At 32.1% G+C, this 23715-nt stretch overlaps 1 protein-coding gene across 11 annotated transcripts in view; it reads right to left on the bottom strand.

Moving 5' to 3' along the window:
* The window catches only part of FAM135A (family with sequence similarity 135 member A), a 108741-nt gene that overhangs the window by 54615 nt on the left and 30411 nt on the right, over positions 1-23715 (bottom strand). For 7 of the 11 annotated variants that reach the window (XM_081295549.1, XM_081295546.1, XM_081295555.1 and 4 more), the window contains 6 exons: positions 13003-13142; positions 12410-12480; positions 10742-10915; positions 7013-7139; positions 5973-6126; positions 2116-2193 (listed from right to left, as the gene is read on the bottom strand). In XM_081295549.1, the coding sequence (XP_081151675.1) occupies positions 2116-2193; positions 5973-6126; positions 7013-7139; positions 10742-10915; positions 12410-12480; positions 13003-13142 (744 nt within the window). Of the gene's footprint in view, positions 1-2115; positions 2194-5972; positions 6127-7012; positions 7140-10741; positions 10916-12409; positions 12481-13002; positions 13143-23715 lie in introns of those variants that run through there. The other 4 variants (XM_081295551.1, XM_081295554.1, XM_081295548.1 and 1 more) reach the window with 2 other exon arrangements.

Below are 23715 nucleotides of genomic sequence, written 5' to 3'. Positions count from 1 at the left end.
CCTTTTCAATAAAAAGTTGGCTACTAACTTAGTTTAATAAACTTTAGTTTTTCTACAAGATTTTCTGTTGGTTTGTTTTCCTGGTACTGAGGATTGAACACATGCCTTGCACAGGCAAGCACTCTACCACTGAGTGACATTCCCAGCACACTCAATAAGAAATTCTTATAGTGAAGCAATTTTTTGCCATACAATCCTGATTCATTTAATGTATGCCACAATGATCTATAAGCAATGTATAATTTACAATTAAAAAAGGCAATACTTACAAGGGAATACAAAAACTAATGGTATATAAAGATGTTATTTTTTATAAAGGAACGAATTACATTAAGACCTAAAATATCATCTTTAGATATACTTAATTTTTAACTAGAAATCAAACCTTTTTAAAACTAGAAATCAAACAAACTATAGTTTTAAGTACTAAAAAGGCAGAGTCATGATCACCCAAAATTTCATCATCTTGTTGTGAAAGCAAGCTTGATTATTCTCATACAAAAGCAGGAATACAGTCTACGATATCCTAAAATTCACTCATTAGCTGAATTCATAAGTCTCTTCACTATTAGGTAAATTACGTAAAACTGATTTACCTAATAGTGAAACCTTATACCTAACCTAGTGTTAGGTTTTCCAAAACTAAAGTTAATTATCAGCAAAGTCTGCATTAAATCACAACTTCCTTATGCTAAAAACTGATTTCATAGTACTCATGATCTTTTCTTATGATAAAAGAAAATCATTAAAATTACTTCTGTAGGTTATATAGCCTACATCTGAATTTAAAAAAATAAACTTTTTAAGTTTAACACATTTTTGTAACATTTACATACAAAAGGCTAAAAGCATAAAATGGTAGATTTCAATTATAGCTAATGAGAGTTACTTCAATGCAAACATCATCTTAAGGAATATATAAAAGCACAAGATAATTTCAAAGTCAGATTTGAAATATTTCAAAATCATTTAGGGAGTTTAAAATGCCATTTTAATTATATTTTCTTTTAAAGAGACATATGACACAACATGGCAATTTTATAGAAATGTATAAATGTGATTTAAATTGTTTTGGGGGGACTGGCTCCTCTCGCCTGTTCAGAGTTACAATTTAGAACATAGCCTTACATATTTTTCAAAATATTTATATATTTTCAAAATATTCACATTTTTCAAATATACATGTGTGTGTGTATGTGCGTGTTTATGAGTAAAACTTTTTTAAAAATGAGGTTGTGTGTATACATTGTTTTTCATCTTTTTTTCTCACAGTAGTCCTACACAGAATTTTCTTACATGACTTAAAGTAAAATAAAATTTTAAATTTCTTAAAGCATTTTCTTAAATGACTACATTCCTTGCTGTGGGTGCATCATAATTTCTTCCATGTTCCACTCTTTGCCCAAATAATGGTCATTATCTTTTTAGTGTTTTGTTACAAAGAACAATACAGCAATAAACTTGCTTGTGTGTGTGTGTATATATAAATATAAATATATATATATACATATGTATATATAAAAACATATAAACATATGTATACACATATATAAAACATATATATATATATACACACACTTATAAGCTTGTACATATATATTTATGATAAGATTGTCAGAAGTGGGGTTGCTAGGTCAAATTTCCCTTAACATATGTAATATCAGGATATTAGTGACTGGATGTTATTTATTTTTTTTAACTTAGAACAACAAAAATATAAGCAAATTAACTAAAAACACAAAACCAAATACTGAGGATATTTCTCTCTTTTATCTCTGCAATGTATGAAACTAGCTTTAGTTTTTACCATTAAATTTAACCAATTTCTGGCAATATACAGTTTTGAAAAAGTGGTATTTGTAGACACTCAAAAGATTATTGAAACAGTCAAAGAGATCTTTGCAATTACCATTTTTCATTTTATATAAAAAAATTCAGTACTACAAATTAATTAAGAAATTAACCCAAATTTATCTACAAAGAAAAATGATCTTACTAGTAAGTTCTTTAAAGTGGTGGTAATAAACTATATTTATAAATTAATGAATTTTACACTAAAGCAAAATTCCATATTAATTAAAAGGGATTATTTAATTAACCTATTTGTAAACATACCTACACAGGTGTCTTTCTGGGTTCTTGGCTGTTTTCTTCTGAGAAGGCGTTGATAAAGGACCTGCATGTTGGCCTTGGCTAGTTATAAGGATTGTACACAGCACTAGTTACTATACTCCTTTTACAACAAAATTTACTAGAATTTTCCAACTTGTTAACAGATTTAGTATTGATCTGACAGTGCAGTTAGTTAATTAGCTTATCAGAATTACAAATGATGTACATTCACCTTTATATTACTTTTTAAAATTAAGATATTTGTGTCACTCAACATTCCATATTCTGATGTTATTTTTATGTTTTAATTTCTCTGACTTAGAATTTTAGTGTTAGCAGGATTCTCAGAGATTAGTAGGTCAACTCCCTGCTTTCATAAGTAGAGATACTAGGGCTCACAAGTTATGTGACTTGCCAAAACCTAGACTCCAGAAGTCTTGACTCTAATTTTCAGTAGAGCTCCTTGCATCAAACCAATATTCAACTAATATCATCAAAAAATGTACATCATTCATCTAGGAGAAAAGGAAAAGGCAAAAAGCAGAAAGGACCTCAAGGTATTATTTTAAAAAAGAATTGGGAACAGAGCTTAGATAAATTTTTCAAAGCATGATAGAATTTAAGAATTTTTCAATTCAGCAGAGGAGGTAGAGAGGGAAGATGGGAGGGGAGGGGAGAGGAGGGGGGATAGTAGGGGATAGGAAAGGTAGCAGAATACAACAGTCACTAATATGCCATTATGTAATAATGTGAGTATGTAACAGTTGTGATTCTGCAATCTGTATTTGGGGTAAAAATGGGAGTTCAAAACCCAATTGAGTCTAATGTATGAAAGATGATATATCATGAGCTCTGTAATGTTTTGAACAATCAATAAAAAATATATATATATATATATATATAAAAAGAATTTAAGAATTTTAAGTATATTTAAGTTTTATTTGAAAACTCAAGAAAAACAGGAAATATAACAATATTTTATATCCATTTATTAAAACTAGTAAATACAGTGATGCTTAGTTGACAGTATATTATAAAAATATGTTAGTGTCTAAAATCTTATTTTGCTAGTATAACAATAAACTGTTGATAAGTTCAGAATATATAACAAATATTTTTATTTTGAATAGTTAGGAACATTTTTAGATGTTCTCTGGATATATTTAATAATAAACTAAAATATATAATGAAAAGAAGAAAACACAAATAGTAAAGAAAAGTTTAAGAACAAACAGTATTATCAGTAAGTATTTAATGAAGATGAGTCTTGATTTTAAAAAACCCTAGGAAATTGTCATAGCTATGTGTTGATACCTATATTTTTTCAAGTAACAATGAAACTGTATTGCACTACTCCATGTATACATCCATCCATCCAACAAATGTATTGAGTAAATATAAGTGTAAGACCCTAATAATTTTATTCTATTTCTACTATTAAATTATCTAAAACCAACTGGGTTTACTTTAGAATTTTATTATCTGATAAAATAATTAAGTAAGTTATCTGGAATACAGTTTACATTCATTTAGTAACTGGCTCCTGGAATTAAATTTAAGGGCTTTTTAAATTATGATTTCCTATATTACACAAATAAGCCCAAAGTTATATAACAAAAGCCATACTTACTTGAAGGAAAATTAAAGATATTATTTTTTAATGAATTATCATACTGAAGTTATATTAATAGAATACTAATAAAGTGCTACCACTGTCTATGCTATTTGAAATAAGGCTCTGATTTTAAAATGTTTTTGCTTAATTACTAATTATATAGTTTACCAATAAAATAATTTTTTAGAAATATTTTTCCCTAGGTTAAAAATGTGATTCATGCATTTTTTCATTTGTAAATATTATATGTTACATCAACTTGAATATTACATGCAGACAGACATCTTTACAAAGGCATTTATAGGCCTATCTCATATTAAAACTACAAGAAGCCTTGCTTTGTCAGGTAAGTTTTTCCTGCCCATCCCAATGCTGAGCTGATTTCTTATTATAGTTGCTATGAAAGGAGAGGGAAAAGAAGTCAAAGTTTTTTGAATACAGAGACTATACTTCCCTCAGCACCTTACACAGAGACTGACAAAACACAAAAGTAAGTGCTAATAAAAAGCCCAAGGGAATTACACTGATAGGAGGTGTTATTCCTAGAGCAACTTCACACCCCCTGCCTTTTGGGTGTCTTCACCTTTCCTTTCTGACTTATGCACCATATCTGATTTTTTTTCAATCTCCTTACTTACAAATGAAAACCACTTTGTATTGACAGATGCAAAGTGAGAAAATGAGAGAAACAGTTCCAAATGTATTTGCTTAAGCACAATGATAATGCCTCCTTGAATTTAATTACAGTATTGTTTTATAGTATTTGACACTATATTCTTCTAAGAAAATGTTTTTGAGTTTTAATTTTACAAAATTAAAAAAATTTAAACATAATTTTTCCATTAATTGAGGATAAAGAAAAGACTAAATTAGCTCTACTGTATAAATGATTTCTTCATTCTCGAAAGAAAACATTTAAACAATTTACATTTGAGGCAGGAGTCTTATAAAGAATTTTTGTAAAAGAAATAGGAAAGTCAAAGTACATGAAATAACAAGGAAAAAAGAGTATTTCAGAGACTAAGATCAAAAGGTTATCTTTTCCACACTACTAGTTTTGTTCTGAGGAAGAATACATGGTCAAAAAAGAATAAACACATTTTCCTTTTGCTTGTGTATCTGTGTAGATTACTGAATCAAACATTCTGAACACTTAATACCTGTGCCTAGTAAAGTGAAGAATGTGTGAAAGGAACTGATTAAATAATAGAATTAATTAAATCACTAGAGTAATCCCTTGATAGTCAATGGTACAATTTCCAGCATTTTCTGAGGGCTGAATTAAAGTGGGGTAAGTACTGATCCTTGCAACTGTTTTGTAACAATTAAAAAAATAGCCTAATTAGTTTCAAACCCATGAACTAGTTTTAGTAATAGTGATGCATCAATATTTTTAATAATGCATCAATATTGTTAAAATTTGAGATCCTAGAGGAAAAAAGAAATATATAAATAATATAGATTTAAGTAAAATTTTAAAAGCAATTTCAATTATATAATGATAAAAATAATTCTGAAGAGATATTTGTGCCTTTTATGAGCTAGTATTTGAAAATAAAAGCTTATAAAAGTACCATAGAAAGTCTGAAAAAAACTTATTTGCCGATTCCAGTACTTTATCTTCTGTGAAAGGATGTATGTAAAAGCATTTTGGGAACTACAAATATTATATAAAATCAATGCAATATGATTTTTATTATGTACTATAACATATATGTAGACATCACTCAGATTAAAACTGAAGCTTGATTATTTTTAAATGATTTAAGTAATTTTCAAAATGTTTGTTAAAATACAGAGTAATGCTCTTATTTCCTAAAGTAACATAAAAGGAATAGAGATCTGAACTAACTTAAAATCAAATGCATATGAAAATATTCCAAGTACCCACAATCTGCTTAGACTGTTATATATTCACCTTCCAATGATTTTACAGATAATTATTTTACTTTCTAGTATAATTTCTGATCACATTTTAAAGAGCATTACAATTGCATATGATTTTTAAAAACCTAACAAAGACTCATTTCAAACAAACTAATTGAGAAGTTATTTCTCAATATTATAACAAAGAATTTTATATTGCAAAAAGTAACTAACAAGGGTTGAAAAAGATGGAATTGAGAGAAGTAAAAATGAAGCACACAAATAGTATAGTTTTAGTATAGAAAAACTAAGGCAAAGCTCTTAAAAGAGTAAAAGAATGATTTGAACTGTAGGACAGGTCTAGCTACTTTTAACATACCCAGTTCTAGTTTCTGACAAGAGGGAATCTCTTCTGTTACCGTAATGAAGTAGCTGTGCAATCCCTTGAAGGCTAGCAGCAAAGTGGCACAAAGTGTATAATGAAAACGATAGGCATGATGTAGGAAGGACTCTGCAATGATGAAGCTACAACCCTAAACAAAGAACAAATTTGGAAAACAAAATATTAGTAATCAATAATCTAAATATATTCCACTTGAAACTTGGAAAAGATATACTAAGCATTTGCTAACCATAGTTACTATAAAACATATAAGAAATTCAACAGTATCTTAGAATTGTTCATAAAAGTAAACACAATAAAATGTGACTATAGTAATTTCAATTAGAGTGAATTTTTTTTTTAAACAGTCCTGGGAACTGAACTCAGGAGTGCTCTCCCACTAATCTTCATCCCAAACCCTTATTTAAAACAATTTTTGAGATAGGGTCTCATTAAGTTGCCAAGGCTAACACTGAATTTCTTGCCTCAGCCTCCTGAGCATCTGGGATTACAAGCATGTACCAACACACAATGTTATAGTGGGTTTTTATAAACAAGCAGATTACATTATCATTTTTGGTAAAAGGAAATTCATATTAGGAATGAGGGACAGACACTCTGCATTTACAGTGAAAGTCCTTCTTCCTTTTATAGTAATGGCTATACTTGTACTACTCTAAGTTGGGTCTCAATTTGGACACTGTTCTTTCAAGGCTCCTTTGGAAGATTCAACCGGTTCTGTTAAAGGGACCAAGAACTGATAGTCACAATCTTAAAAGTTTAACTGGTTTTTAAAGATCTTTGTTCACTAAATTTGGTAAATTTTTGAAAATATTAGGTTAGTTTTCATTCTAGATAACTGGAACTAACCAATTTGTTACAATTATATTTAATTAGATATCTAAGTTACTGAGACCAAATAATTAACAAAGGAAATACCATATTCACAGATAAAATAGTTAAAAACATTTCTTTTAAGATAAGGGAAAAATAAAATGAGAGGAAACAGAAGGTTTATAAATATATTCAATTCTTACATCTGGTGATAACTGTTTTGTGTAGTTAATACCAAAGACCACACTTTCAAGAGTAGGAATCACAGAATCTTTGTTTTGTGCTGGTGCATTTCTATTTAACCAAGTAGTCTTCACGGGGCGAGGAAAGCTGAAGGAATAAGCATTACATTATTATTGTCTTAATAGTCTACTTTAGTGTAATTTAGTTATTTACAAAAGAAATATTAAAGAAATAGAAAAGCAAAGGTTTTGTAAGATTATAAGTTTTAAAGTATGTTAAAATTAATTTTCCTTTAAAAATCTGAAAAATTTGAAAAAATACAATGAATATAAAAAAATAAGGCTAGATATTTGATAACTGTCTATCATTAGGCTTCAGGAAGTCTCAAAGGATACTAAAGATAAAACAGGGTAGAATCCTAGAGTAGCTAAATGGCAAATGAGAGACAAATTTTAATTTGTAAATATTGACCTGTCAGAGCTAGTTATGCAGTTTTAAAAGTTACAATCAAATATGGATGCTCTTTACATCTATATCACCAGCTCCTATGTAAATAGCTTCCATGAAAAGCAAAGGTTTTGTAAGATTGTTAAGTTCTAAAGTATTTTAAAATTGATTTTCCTTTAAAAATCTGAAAAATTATGAAAAAATACAATGAATATTAAAAAAAACTAAGGCTAGATATTTGATAACTGTCTATCTTTGGGCTTCAGGAAGTCTGAAAGCATACTAAAGATAAAATAGGACAGGATCCGATAGTAGCTCAATGGCAAATGACAATCAAATTTTAATTTGGAAATATTGATCTGTCAGAACTAATTATGCAGTTTTAAACACTAACAATCAAATATGGATGCTATTTATAAAAATAAAGAGTTCCCACTTAAATTTAGAAAATAAAAAATTACTAACGCTACCTAATAACCTGTTTCAGAAAAAAAAGATGGTTCTTTCCTTTAATTCTCATTACTAAAATACTTTGAACTTTATTGAGATAATTTTCTTAAGAGTTTCAAAGCACCCCTTCTATCAAATAGTAAATGAACTACTTCTGTTAGTACTAACATTACCATTAATATTCCATAAATTCCATAGAAGTAAGACACATTTGTGTCTACAAAAACGAGATTCAGAAAACTATAACAATATATAAATATCATTTACAATTATATTTGAGATAAAGTAAAGTATTTGAACTGTTTGGTAGTTTTGCAAAAGGAAAAAGAAAAAATAAATCAGTTTTGCCATAGTAAAGAGTAGCCTTTGTCTGCAAAATCAATTTGCTTTGCAAAAATAAACAATCTATAATCCTACTCAAAAGAGAGCTGTAAGTCAGTAAACTCTACTTGCTACAATGTTTTTCAGAAGAATCATAAAGGTACTTTTAAAAATTCAAATATAAGATAGCAGTAATGTTAAAAAACAAAGAAATGTTACACCCTTTTACTTTACATAATTAATGTAAGGTTTATAGTTCATTAACCATAGAAATTATTTTAAAATAAATAATTATGTAAAAATAAATAACATTTTAAGAAGATAATTTACAAATTAATTTTTTTCTAATCTGTTTAGTGGATTAAAAAACCATGTATAATAAACTTCAGGAAAAACTTGTTGAAACATCTATAGCAAAAAATGTTACCTTTACACATGACCCCTTTACCAGCATACCACCAGCAAAAGCTTTTTCTTACCCTTTCTTTGTGTCCCTTTTCCATCTTCTCACTTATAGGCAAAGACAGGCAGGGGAAAATGCTGCTGCTTTCAAGGTAAAGTTCTAGCAGCAAGAGAGTAGACCTAAGGGTCCATGGCAAGTAGGAGAAGCATAGTATCCTAAGCTGTTATAAGCACCTTGTTTTTCTTTCCCAGTTATTAATCAGAGCTGACAGTTAAGCCTCTAGGCTTCTAATTGTGAGCCAAAAATGTCTTCTTCCAGGAGACAGTCTCTAAGAAGAGCTACCTGCTTCTCCTATTAGTATGCTGCATTGCCAGGGGAAGCACACTTTTAACCACTAAGGATTAGTGGGGTGAATATCACTATTTAATTAGGGTCTTAAAAAGCAACATTAAGAATATGAGCTAAATTATGAATTGTTTGTATATTTTTCAGGAGAAAAACTAAGCTAGTTTTGTAAAGATAGTCTTGGAAGTTTCTTTTTTTTTTTTTTTAAGTTACACAATTTAATGAGGGACTTCTACTGAAACTACAAAAACGAGATTCAGAAAACTATAGCAATATATTTATAAACTTAGGGCAGTAAAACCTGGCATGTAATTCATATAAAAGTAATATTTTTATATGTAGTTTACAGAAACCACTTTCTTGTCAAAGAAGTTTCAGTTAAAATGTTATTACACACTAATCTATTCTGGAACAACTTCCAAATTTTTTTGAAGTTTATAATAAAGTTAATTATAACAAACACCTTCCTGCTTAAAAAGCTGTAGCAACTGAGCACAGCTTCTCAAAGGCCTAAAAGATAAGACAAAGATAGTAAAGCAATCATTTACAGAGCTTATTACAGAATATGAAGGCAAAGCAAATCAGAATAGTCTTATTCTTGACTCTATACCCCAAAAAGAGATATGTGAAAATTATCTTCATGTAAGAGAAGAGGGAACAATTTAATGGAAAATATTCTCAATTATGGTTTTTAAAACAATGTAAAGATATTCCATAAGAGGTTATTACTTATAGTTAATATGTTAAATTGTGTTGGCTTCTGTAAATTCTGAGGCTAATTCTACAAATTGACCGACTTAGCTTTCTGATAAATGAGCTTACCATGGTATCCCTTAAGCATCATTCCTAATACAGCTGTCAGAATCAGATTTGTGTCAGAGAGGGTAGATAGTTCAAAAACCAAATCCATTTGAGGTCTTTTCATAGAAATAACTGACTTGAAGTGTCCATCAATTGCCCATACTATAAGGATGCTGTTTAACTGTATGAATTGAAAGGCTTGAATTGTATATAGCAAAAGATAATTTGTCTTCCCACAGAAGTGGTCAGAAAAAAATTATTACCACACATTTATTATGATCCAGAAAAATTTTATATCTTCACACTAAACTATATGATGTAGTTTAAAAGTCTAGGTAAAAATCCATAAAGTTGGTTAATGACTTAGAAAGCAATAATTACTGTACAGTATTAGCATTAAGAAGATAAAATTAGCCCATCCAGAAAAGAAACAAAGAAAACTAAGAAAAAATTTATACATTTTCCCAGAAAAGAAGTAATAACAGTACAGTATTGGATAAAAAAAACAAGTATAGACTAAACAATGGTATATGGTTATTTCCGGATTGCATTCCTTCATTTAATCAACTCATTTGGGATTGACAAAAGATTGTTCCATATTTCTATAAGAAAAAATATCATCAACCTAATGGTCCCATACTCTTTAAATTTTATCATTTTATCATGTTTGTATAAAATGAAAGGTTTTTTTTTTCTCTTTCGTTTTTGGTACCAGGGATTGAAATCAGGGACACTTACCAATGAGTCACATCTATAGCCTTTTTTATTTTTTATTTTGAGACAAGGTCTCACCAAGTTGCTTAGGGCCTTGCTAAGTTGCTGAAGCTGGCTTTGAACTTGTGATCTTCCTGCCTCAGCCTCCTGAGCCACTGGGATAAGTATAGTTATGAATTTAAAATCTTTTTCCATTATCTTTATCAAAATATATGTTTTCTTATAAAAATGAAAGATATTACTAAGATAGGGTATTGGTTAAAATTACCTTATTAGTGGCTGGTGTAGTGCAACCAACGATGCATGGACTATAACAGACACAACAGAAAGGTGGAAATAATCAAACATAACATTAATATGATGATGAAGTCCTCTGTAGAGGTTGAAGTGCAGCTTTAATGTTCGGCTACTTATTAGTTGTAAGGCGTTCAGATCACATGCCCTATAAAAAGCAACACAATTGCATTTAAATCTTTAGGAAAGCAATGTTTAGTTAAGGCTAACATTTTGTATGGTAAACTAAAACTACGAAAATCATATGCTAAATTACTTTTTTTTTTTCTTTTACAGTGCTGGGGATCAAATCCAGGGCCTCACGTACACCAGACAAGTGCTCTACCACTGAACCATATCCCAGGCCCTGCTTAATTACTTTTTAAAAATTCAGAATGAGAGACATGTTAGAAACATCAAATTTGTATCAAGCAACAATATGAAACATATCAAGAAAGTAGCCAGATTTTATTTGCACTTCTCTATTAGTCCATGATATAGGCTATAATTATCCTCTATTAAAATGAGTCCTTTTTAAAACTGCAGGAATTAATCTCATCTTAAGTATATTTTACTCCATAGGGAATACTGCTTATTAACAGACTGCAGTATAACATAGGTCAAAATCTAGTATAAAAATCCAAAATGATACTTCAAATTATTTTTACTTTATTAAATGCTGCTAAAAATGGCAAGTCATTATTTATTATTTATAAAATATTTTTATTATATTTAGTCTGTTGCTACATTTATGCATAAAAAATATAAAACTATGTCATAAAAAATTATATCCAAATTATACCTTTTAAAAATACACATATTATAACTACTTACAGCTAATAAACTACCTATACTTATTTGGCTTACCCCACTTAAAGAATTCTGACTTTGTTAAGCAAACAAAGTAACCTTACATAACTCTTGTAATGAACAAGTATCAGAGAGGAGCAGTAGTTAATGAAATAAAACATTCTTACTGCTCTATGATAATGAAAAGGAAACCTAAAGGAGTCCTTTCAACAATATGACTATGCAGTCTTACACGCAGCCTGAATTTGTCTACAATTTTGAAGAAGTAGTTCTAAAACTTCATTTAAAACGGAGTGGGGAAAGGCCTCCAAAAAGAAAATGGTTAAATAGATCTCTGATTCTTGTTTTAAATGATTAGAAGCACAATTTGTGCCTAAAATATATATTTAGATGTCGAGGTGTATGGGCAAGTTCAGGGTATCCAGCCCTAAAACTTCCTTGAGGACAGAAACAATGGTCAAGCCTAAGAGTCATCAGTCTTGATAATTTTCAGAGTATCAACAAAGGCCCACCTAAAGAAGGCATAACTCATACCACCAAGAAAGATTTGCCTATGAAATAGTGGATAATACTGCAGTTATATTTAAATGCCTCATGGTAGTGGTATTATGTCAACTGTATAATTTCTAGAGTCTTATATTTCTTCATCTTATCTGATTTTGCTATCTGGAGTTGAAAGAATCAGCTTGAGCACAAAAGAGTAATTCTAATCACTCTCAGGAGACTCTCCCAGAAAATAGAAGTATTTCAAAATAAACAAGAAAGGATAGGCTGAATTCTGAAAAGAAAATGGGGAATCTAACATATAACAGAAAGAGAACCTACACAATTTTTAACTGACTAGTATACTTACGAATAATCTCCCTCTGTGAAGTGTAGATCCAAGGATAATAGAAAACCCATTTCCTCAAGGGTTTCTTCAATCTAAAGAGAAATTACGAAATGCTTTATTTTTTTTTTTAAAGAGAGAGTGAGAGAGGAGAGAGAGAGAGAGAGAGTGAGAGAGAATGAGAGAATTTTTAATATTTATTTTTTAGTTCTCGGCGGACACAACATCTTTGTTGGTATGTGGTGCTGAGGATCGAACCCCGACCGCACGCATGCCAGGCGAGCGCGCTACCGCTTGAGCCACATCCCCAGCCCACGAAATGCTTTATGAATATTTAGAAAGTTAGAAAATATATCTTAGAAAGTTAGAAATATACATTAATATTGACATTAAAAAAGTAAGAAATATGCTTTAAGGTTTTACAAAAATATGTATCTATCAATGGAAGTGTAACTGATGTGATTCTGCAATCTGTATACGGGGTAAAAATGGGAGTTCATAACCCACTTGAATCAATGTGTGAAATATGATATGTCAAGAACTATGTAATGTTTTGAACAACCAACAATAAAAAAATAAAAAAATATGTATCTAAATATAAATGAAGAGATGTTTACCTTTTTTTCATCCAACAACATTTTGACTTTGAAGAGCATAACATCATTTAAAACGACCTCTTCATTTTTGTACAGAATTTGAAATGTTTTACTGCAAATCAAAGAATCATGAACTGAAGCTGGAAAGGCTAAAGTCATACCTAAAACAGATAAGATATGTGATTGATAGATAAAAGACAAAATACAATAGTATAAGTACTATTCTTTTAAATTACTGTAACCTTGATTACTCCATTATAACTTTACATAGAAGTACTAGAGAATTTCTTAAAGCTCACTAATTTCTGTGATCAAAACAAATAAATACATTACCTGATCTGAAAAGATAAATGAGGCAATAATTCGCACTTCAACTAGACTTTCACCCATTTAGTTGCTTTTATCAGGAGCATAAATGACTTTGCTTTGCTAAATTCAATGGAAAATTCTTAACCATCACTTACTTGACTTAAACTCAGCATGTAACAGTTATATATTCTCTCATTCTTGAAGTTGGCCTTCTGGACAACTAATTCATAGGATAATCCTTTTTACTCTTTTTTGCTAGCTCCCCACCCCTTCATCAAGAAGCAGTATAGCAGCAGTCATTAAGAACACAGAATTTAGACGTAAAATCTGGCTCTGTCCCTTACTAGACCTGTGGTCTTTGTAAATTATGCTCTTTTCTCCATGCCTCACATCAAATTCTTCAGCAAACTCCGTTGGCTCTACCAATAAAACATTCAGTATTTGTTGAGTAAGAATGCTAGAAACACTCAAACATAAAAACAACTACCTTTGGAAATGTTCTAAATGGAATTCTAACATCAGATAAAAAATGATTCTAAATTCCTATGGAATGATTAACAATAAACTTCAGTGAAAACTGCTTAACTGATAGCAATAAATCTTTTAAAAGTCATATCACTGATTTACAGATAGTAAACATTTTAATTTATTCTCAAACCAACAGCAAGGGCAATAGACATAAAAATTCCTTTTAGTCATGCATTCACTTATCTAATAAGCAAATATTTCTGGAATAACTATGTGCCAGGTACTTTCTAGGTGTTAGGGATATATAATAAAATGAAAGAAATAAAAATCTCATCAGGTGTGGTGGCACATGCCTGTAATCCCAGGGGCTCAGGAGGCTAAGGCAGGAGGATCACAAGTTCAAAGCCAGCCTCAGGCAAAAGCAAGGCATTAAGAAACTCAATGAGTCCCTGTCTCTAAATAAAATTAAAAACAGAGCTGGGGATGTGGCTCAGTGGCCAAGTGCCCCTGAGTTCATCCCTGGTACCAAAAAATTAAAAAGAAATATAAATTTCTGATCTCATAAAGCTTATATTCTAATGGGGAAGGGGAATAGAGAATTTTTTAAAAATCAGTAAATAATACAATATGAAAGTAACAACTACTATGGAGAAAAAAGAGAGAACAAAGAAGGATGAGTAAGATAGGCATTTTGAACAGAAAAGTCAGGCAATGTTTTCTTAAGAAAACATTGTTCAGCAGAGAACAGAATAGATTCTTTCCCCTATTGCATGCTGCTCCTTCTTCAATCCTGCTGAAGAGGTTTATTCTCTGGAGAGGATAATACAGAAGCCTTCTGAACTCAAAGTCACCTGGCAAAACTCGGAGCACAATTATACAAGTATAGACATATTATATGCTAAATGCAAATAGTCCCAGATTTTTTTCCTCTATTGTGCTCCTAAAAAGCTGGTAGCTATATTCTTCTTCTCCAGTGAAAACTGATAGGAGATAGACAAGAGCCTTCTCTGACAATTTAAGAACTTTCAAGAACTTATCCTATATGCAACCAAACTAACAAGCTAGCCTACCACAGTTTCATAAATGTTGACAGAAGAAATAAGACTCTTGGTCAAAAGACAGAAATATTTTATAATTCTTGAAAAGCAAGCAACATGAACTTTTTGTTTATATCAGTTCACCTTATGCTCACTCCTGCAAGACCTAAGAGAATGACATACAGGCAGACCAAGGTGGGTATTATGCATGCAATGGGTTTCTGGTCACAACCAAGGAACTCTAATTTTAGGAAACTTCTATCGTTTATAAGTAGTTAGAAGAAAACCTGTCTAAACTCTGCACCAGAGGTCAACAATATCATTATTTTTACTGGACAGTGAAAAGTTTACCCTATGCTGTAGAATAAGATACTATAATTTCCAAAGATGTGTGCTACAAAAGCTTACTTTTGTTATTCTGTATTACAGACTTTTTAGTATTTCTGCTTACAAAATGTAAGAAACATGGAAACGCTACAAAATTTTCAACAATGTACAAGGTAAAATTTTAGCTTAATAGTTTTTTTTTTAATTTTGTTTTTAGTTGTAGACGCACACAATACGTGTGCCTCACACATGCTAAGCAAACATTTTACCACTGAGCCACAACCCCAGACTTTCTTAATAGTTCTTGACAAGGGAACTTTGAACAACAATGAAAAATAGACGGTGACATCAAATATTATTTATCAAATGAATTGTCATCTCTCCAAAGTGAAGATCAAAGAGACAAGTCCCATGTATATTCTCAAAAATCAGTCCCCGTTTCAACAGAGGCCTATCAGACATTTGAAGAAAGACTGGATTAGGTGTGCCTTAAAAGATAGATATGTTGAAGTCTGTCATCTGATTGATCTCTGCTGCCACCTAAGGACAAATTAAAAACTTGAACAGATTCTTTTCAGTACTAGGATTGTTGGAGGGTGCCCTAATAAGATTGCTGTTTATTGCCTTACATCATCTTTTCATTGCCTTACCGGGTATCTTTTCTACTTTGTTATGCTGCTGAGAGTTGGAGGAAGGTAAGTTTTGATTTAATATTTTGGATATCCAATACTTTATCATATTATAGCCTTGCTGGAAGCCCCTAATGTGGTGAACTCTACATTTTTGATATTACCAATGAACTTCCTCAAAGGGAATCTTAAAACCTTTTTGAAATATAGTATACTATAACCCAGAAACTGTTCAGCTTTCTTATTCTGGGAACCTATTATGGTTTAGATGTGAAGTGTCCCCCAAAAGCTCATGTGTGAGAAAATGCAAGAAGGTTTAGCAGAGAAAGGATTGGGCAATAAGAATCTTGATCTAATCAGTGAATCAATCATCCTGATGGGATTAACTGAGTGGTGGATGAAGGTGGGTAGGGTGCGGCTAGAAGATGTAGGTCCCTGAGGGCATGCCTTTGTGGTATTATTTTGTATCTGGTGAGTAGAGCCCCCTTTTTGCTTCTGATCATCATGTGAGCCACTTCCCTTTGTCACGATGTTTTGCCTCACCTTGAGCCCCAAGGAATGGAGCTAGCTGGCTATGGACTGAGACCTCTGAAACCATGAGCCCCCAGATAAACTTTTCCTCCTACGTCTTTTAGTCATAGCAATGAAAAAGCTGACTAAAACAGAACCTTTTAAAAATAGCAGTAGTATTTCAGCTTTCTTACACAACTGGGTTTGTGCTTGCTATTCAGTTTTGCTACACTCAACCAGGTATTTCCTTGGGATACATTCATAACTGATAAAATTATAGAGAAAGCAAAAGGATTATTAACAAGAAAGACAGGATGAGCATTCTGAAAGTCAGGAGGATTTGAAGATACTGTTGGTAAATTTCTTAAAGCGTTGAATCCCTCGGTATTCATTATTTTTTAAATTGTTATTATATAATTTCAAGATGTATAACACAGTTCACAATAAAAACTACTGTGTCATGCATTATTCCAGAGTGAATTCAACTAAATCATTCTAGAGTGAATTCAACTAAATCAAACAAATTATTTTATGTGACCTCATCTAATTCTGCAAAATATACCTATATCAAGTGTTAAGAGAGGATAGAATGCTACACAAACAGAAATGAACTTTGTGGAGTGAGAAGAGGCTGCTGACAATATAGTTTTTGAATTGAAATGCTATGAAAAAGAGTAAAATAAAGATAAAAAGAACATTTCAGGAAGAAGGAAGAGAAGTTTCTTCTCCCCAGTCCTGTTCTACCTCTCAGCTACATCACCAATCCTTTTATTTTATTTTTGAGATGGGGTGTCCCTAAGTTGCACAGGTGGGGTTTGAACTTGCCAATATCTTGCTTCAGCCTCACCCATAGCTAGGATTATAGGTGTAAGCCAATGTATCTGAAAAGAACAGATATTTCTTGAAAGCAAGGTACATGTCTCACATATTTCTTACTTCATATAGTATTATGAACATGATTAGCACTTACGTATGTATTGAAATTAGAATCCAACAGTGCAAAATATTATGGGGTTCCTCAAAAAACTAAAAATAGAACCACATAAGACCCAGAAATTCTACTTCTGGGTATTTATCCCAAAGAATTAGAAACAGGGTCAAGCCTAGCTCCCAGACCCACCCACACAGGCCTGTGCAGAGCCCAGGTGCACAGCGGGCTGGGTCCACCCCTTTCCCGGAAGGGAAGACACTTGCCAGAGCCTAGCCTCTGGTTGAAGATCACACCTCTGACCAGTGGACTACCATAGGAGCCGAGATCCAGTCCAGACCGCCCATTCCAGCCCACGCAGATTCCAGGCTCTCAGTAGGCCCAGTTAACTCCTCCCCGCTGGCAGGGCAGATACTCTCCAGAGCCTAGCCTCTGGCGCAGGACTGCTCCTTCCAACCAGCAAACTACCACTGGAGGGTCAAGTCCAGAGGCCCAGATCTACCCACTCCAACTATGCAGGTCCCAGATCCAGGATGCAGTAGCATCCATTGAAGGACAACAGCAGGGTCTGGAAGCCAACATCAAGGTGAGGTACAGACACTCTGCATGGGTATTATAAGAACTTTGGGAAGAAACTGTAATATCTCAGATTCACACAGCAAGAAAGGAAGACACATAGACAACATGAAAAAACAAGGGAGAAAAGTGCCCCAAACAAACCAGGATACTATAATAACAGAACCTACAGACAGTGAAGTTGATGAAATGTCAGAGAAGGAGTTCAGAAGGTTCATAATTAAAATGATGTGTGAATTAAAGAATGACCTAAATGAGCAAATACAAGCAAAGATTGATCACTCCAACAATGAAACAAGAGAGCGAATACAGGTAGAAAAAGATAACATCGAGAGAGAGAGAGACCCTGAAAAAAAAAAAAAACAGTCATAAATCCTTGAAATGAAGGATACAATAAATCAAATAAAAAAACTCAATAGAAAGCACAACCAACAGACTAGATCACTTGGAAGAAAGAACGTCAGATAATGAAGACAAAGTAAACAATCTGGAAAATAAAGTTGATCCCACGGTGAAAAAAGTTAGAAACCATGAATTATGAGACAGCATCAAAAGACCAATCTAAGAGTTATTGGGAAAGAGGAAGGCACAGAGTTTCAAACCAAAGGAATGCATAATCTCTTCAATGAGATAATATCAGAAAATTTCCCAAGCCTAAAGAACAAATAGGAAAATTAAATACAATTGGCTTACAGGACACCAAATGTACAAAATTACAACAGATCTACACCAAGGCACATTATAATGAAAATGCCTAGCATACAGAATAAGAATAGAATCTTAAAAGCCGCAAGAGAGAAGAATCAGATCACATATAGGGGGAGACGAACTCGTATCTCATCAGATTTTTCAATCCAGAGACCTCAAAGCCTGGAGATCATGGAACAATATATACCAAGCTCTGAAAGAAAATGGATGCCAACCAATAATATTATATCCACCAAAACAAAGTTTTAGATTTGATGAAATATAAACCTTCCATGATAAATAAAAGTTAAAAGAATTTACAACTAGAAAGCCTGCACTACAGAACAAGAAGAGGAAATAAAAAACAATGATGAAATCAGCAGAGGGAGGGATTACACTTTTAAAGGAAAATCTAAGCAGAGGATAAACCAAGTCACATTAAATACCAAAAATAAACAGAAATGGCTGGGAATATGAATCATGTCTCAATAACACTCCTGGATGTTAATGGCCTAAACTCACGAGTCAAAAGACATAGACTAGCAGATTGGATTAAAAAAAAAAAAAAGACCCAACAATATGCTGCCTCCAAGAGACTAATCTCACAGAAAAAGACATTCATAGACTGAAAGTGAAGGGTTGGGAAAAATCATACCACTCACATGGACTGTGGAAGCAAGGAGGGGTTTCCATCCTCATATCAAATAAAGTAGACTTCAAACTAAAGTCAATCAAAAAGGATAAAGAAGGACACTACATACTGCTCAAGGGAACCATACACCTACAAGACTTAACAATTATATATATATATGCCCCAAACAACGGAGAAGCTATGTTCATCAAACAAACTCTTCTCAAGTTCAAGAGTGAAACAGACCACAACCCAATTTTGGGTGACTTTAACACACCTCTTTCATCACTAGATAGGTCTTCCAAACAAAAGGTGAATAAAGAACTATAGAACTCAATAATACAATCAAAAACTTAGACTTAACTGACATATGTAGAATATTCCAATATCCAATGAGAGAATATACTTTTTTCTCAGCAGCACATGGATTCTTCTCTAAAAAGACCATATAATATGCCACAAAGCAACTCTTAGCAAACATAAAAAAGTAGAGATATTACCCTGCATTTATCAGATCATAATGGAATGAAATTAGAAATCAGTGATAAAATAAGAAATAAAATCCACTCCAACACCTGGAGACCAAAAAATATACTACTGAATCAACAATGGGTTACAGAAGACATCAAGGAGGAGATTAAAAAGTTTTTAGAGGTGAACGAGAACTCAAATACAACATATCGAACTCTCTGGGACACTATGAAAGCAGTTCTAAGAGGAAAGTTCATTGCATGGAGTTCATTCCTTTAAAAGAAGAAAAAGTCAACAAATAAATGACTTAACATTACATCTGAAAGCCCTAGAAAAAGAAGAACAAATCTACACCAAAAGCAGCAGAAGACACGAAATAATTAAAATCAGAGCCGAAATCAATGAAATTGAAAAAAAGAAACAATTGAAAAAACTGACAGAACACAAAGTTGGTTCTTTGAAAAAATAAATAAAACTGACAGACCCTTAGCCATGCTAATAAAGAATAGAGAAAAATCAAATCACTAACATATGTGATGAAAAAGGAAATATCACAACAGACACTACAGAAATACAGAAGATAATTAGAAATTGTTTTAAAAACCTGTACTCCAATGAAATAGAAAATATCGAAGGCATCGACAAATTTCTAGAGTCATGTAATTTGCCCAAATTGAATCAGGATGATATACAAAATTTAAACAGACCAATTTCAAGTGATGAAATAGCAGACACCATTCAAAAGTCTACCAACCAAGATAAGAACCATATGATCATCTCAATAGACTCAGAAAAAGCATTTGACAAAATACAGCACCCCTTCATGTTCAAAACACTAGAAAAACTAGGGATTACAGGAACATATCTCAACATCATAAAAGCTATCTATGCTAAGTCCCAGGCCAACATCATTCTAAATGGAGAAAAATTGAAGGCATTCTCTCTAAAAACTGGAACAAGACAGGAATGCCCTCTTTCACCACTTCTATTTAGCATAGTTATTGAAACACTGGCCAGAGCAATTAGACGAAAGAAATTAAAGGGATACACAGGGGAAAAGAAGAAGTCAAATTGGCACTATTTGCTGATGATATGATTCTATACCTGGAAGACCTTAAAAGTTCCACCAGAAAACTTCTAGAACTAGTAAATGAATTCAGCAAAGTTGCAGGATATAAAATCAACACCTATAATCAAAGGCATTTCTGTATATCAATCACAAATCCTCAGAAAGGGAAACGAGGAAAACTACCCCATTATCAATAGCCTCAAAAAAATCCAAAAAAACAAAAAACAAAACAAAACAAAAAAACCTTGGGAATCAATTTAATGAAAGAGGTGAAAGATTTATATAACGAAAATTACAGAACCCTAAAGAAAAAAATCAAGAAAACCTTACAAGATGAAAAGATCTACCTTCCTCTTGGATAGGCAGAATTAATATCATCAAAATGACCATACTTCCAAAAGCACTATACAGATATAATGCAATTCTGATCAAAATTCCAATGACATTCCTCATAGAAATAGAAAAATCAATCATGAAATTCATCTGGAAAAATAAGAGACCCAGAATAGCTAAAGCAATCCTTAGCAGGAAGAGGAAAGTAGGTGGCATCACTATACCAGAACTTAAACTATACTACAGAGCAATAGTAACAAAAACAGCATGGTATTGTCACCAAAAGAGACTGGTAGACCAATGGTACAGAATAGAGAACACAGAGACTAACCCACAAAACTACAATTATCTTATATTAGACAAAGGTGGCAAGAACTGCATTGGAGAAAAGATAGCCTCTTCAACAAATGGTGCTGGGAAAACTGGAAATCCACATGTAACAAAATGAGATTAAACCTCTATCTCTCACCACGCACAAAACTCAACTCAAAATGGATCAAAGATTTAGAAATAAAACCAGAGACCCTGTGTCTAATACAAGAAAAAGTAGGCCCTAATCTCCATCTTCCTAATAAGACTCCTGTGGTGCAAGAATTAAAATCAAGAATCAATAAATGGGATGGATTCAAACTAAAATATTTCTTCTCAGCAAAAGAAACAATCTGTGAGGTAGAGAGCCTACATCTTGGGAGCAAATCTTTACCCCTCACACATCAGATAAACCACTAATCTCTAGAGTATATAATGAACTCAAAAAGCTAAACACTAAAAAATAAATAAATAAAAATAACCCAATCAATAAATGGGCTAAGGAACTGAAGAGACACTTCTCAGAAGATGATGTACAATCAATCAATCAACAAATACATGAAAAAATGTTCATCATCACTAGCAATTAGAGAAATGCAAATCAAAACCACTCTAAGATTTCATCTCATTCCAGTCAGAATGGCAGCTATTATGCATACAAACAACAATAAGTGTTGGCGAGGATGTGGGGGAAAAGGTACAGTCATACACTGCTGGTGGGACTGCAAATTGGTACAGCTAATATGGAAAGCAGTATGGAGATTTCTTAGAAAATTAGGAATAGAACCACCTTTTGACCCAGCTATCCCTCCCTCTCCTTGGTCTATACCCCAAAGACTTAAAAACAGCATGCTACAGGGACATAGCCACATTAATGTTTATAGCAGCACAATTCACAATAGCTAAACTGGAACCAACCTAGATGTCCTTCAGTAGATGAATGGATTAAAAAATGTGGCACATATACACAATGGAATATTACTCAGCAATAAGAAAATAAAATCATGGCATTTCCAGGTAAATGGATGGAATTAGAAAGGATAATGCTAAGTGAAGTTAGCCAATCCCCAAAAACCAAATGACCAGAATTTTCTCTGATTTAAGGAGGCTGATTCATAGTTGGATAGGGTGCAGGAGCATGGGAGGAATAGACAAACTCTAGATAGGGCAGAGGGGTTAGAGGGGAAGGGAAGGGGCATGGGGTTATTAATGATGGTGGAATGTGATGATCATTATTATCCAAAGTGCAGGTATGAAGACACAAATTGGTGTGAATATACTATGTATAAAACCAGAGATATGAAAAATCATGCTCTATATGTGTAATAAGAATTGTAATGCATTCCGCTGTCATATATAAATTTAAAAAAGATTTTAATATTTTAGTATCTCAAAGAGGTATTTGTACTCCCATGTTCATTCAAGCATCTGTACAATAGTCAAGAGGTGTAAATAATCTAAATGCCTACCTATAGATGAATGAAGAAAATGTGATACACACACACATACACACACACAAACCCCGCACACAAATGTATACATTATATATATATCAAATCTGGGTACTCAGCATTTCTGCCACCTTAAACATTTATGGTTCCTTTTGGTGAAGTACTCAAAATCTTCCCTTGTAGCTGTTTTGAAATACACATTATTATCAACTATAGTTACCCTACTGTGCAACAGAACACCAGAACTTATCATTCTTATCTATCTATACCTTGTACCTATTAACCAATCTTTCCTTATTCCACTCTCCAGCCTGTGGCAATCATTATTTTTTTGTTTTTTCTATGCTAGAGGGTTTTATTTTATTTTTATTATATAATTTCCCTGGCTAGTACTTCTAATACAATTTTGAATAGAAAAATAAGAATTTCTTGTCTTGTTCCCAGATTTACACACAAAAGGATTAAGTCTTTTCATCAATAAGTTAGAACATTAAGTTTTTCATGCGTGTCTTTTAGCAGGTCTCCGAAGGTCTCTTCAATTAGTTGTTTTATTTTCCTTTATTTCTTAAATTATGAATGGGTATTTGATTTGTCATATTTTTAAAAATTAATTTTAAATCACTGTTTTAATTGTACACATTTATGGGGTACAGTGTGATAATTCAATGGATGTTTATAATACATAATAATCAAATCAGAATAATTAGTGTTGATAATCATGATTCTCTAGTTCTGTTGTACTTCTACATTGTTATTACCAAAGGGTCTTAGAAAAAACACCCAAATCTGTGTGTACTCAATTTATTGTTTTGAGTTTAAAACTCTCCTTTTTAAAAATATTTGATAGATGATAATCCTCCATGAAGTTAGGAACCATATTTGTCTTTATATTGCTTTAACTTAAGAATAAGTGCTATGTCTCACATATAACAGGTACTCATGTACTGAATAAATTACCTTTCATCTAACTTCTTAATTTAGTGCCCTACTTCCTTGTTC

This window comes from Spermophilus citellus (genome assembly GCF_964194105.1).
Source record: "Spermophilus citellus genome assembly, chromosome: 5".
In the NCBI taxonomy this organism is placed as follows: Eukaryota; Metazoa; Chordata; class Mammalia; order Rodentia; family Sciuridae; genus Spermophilus; species Spermophilus citellus.
This window is presented reverse-complemented; position numbering and strand designations above follow the sequence as displayed.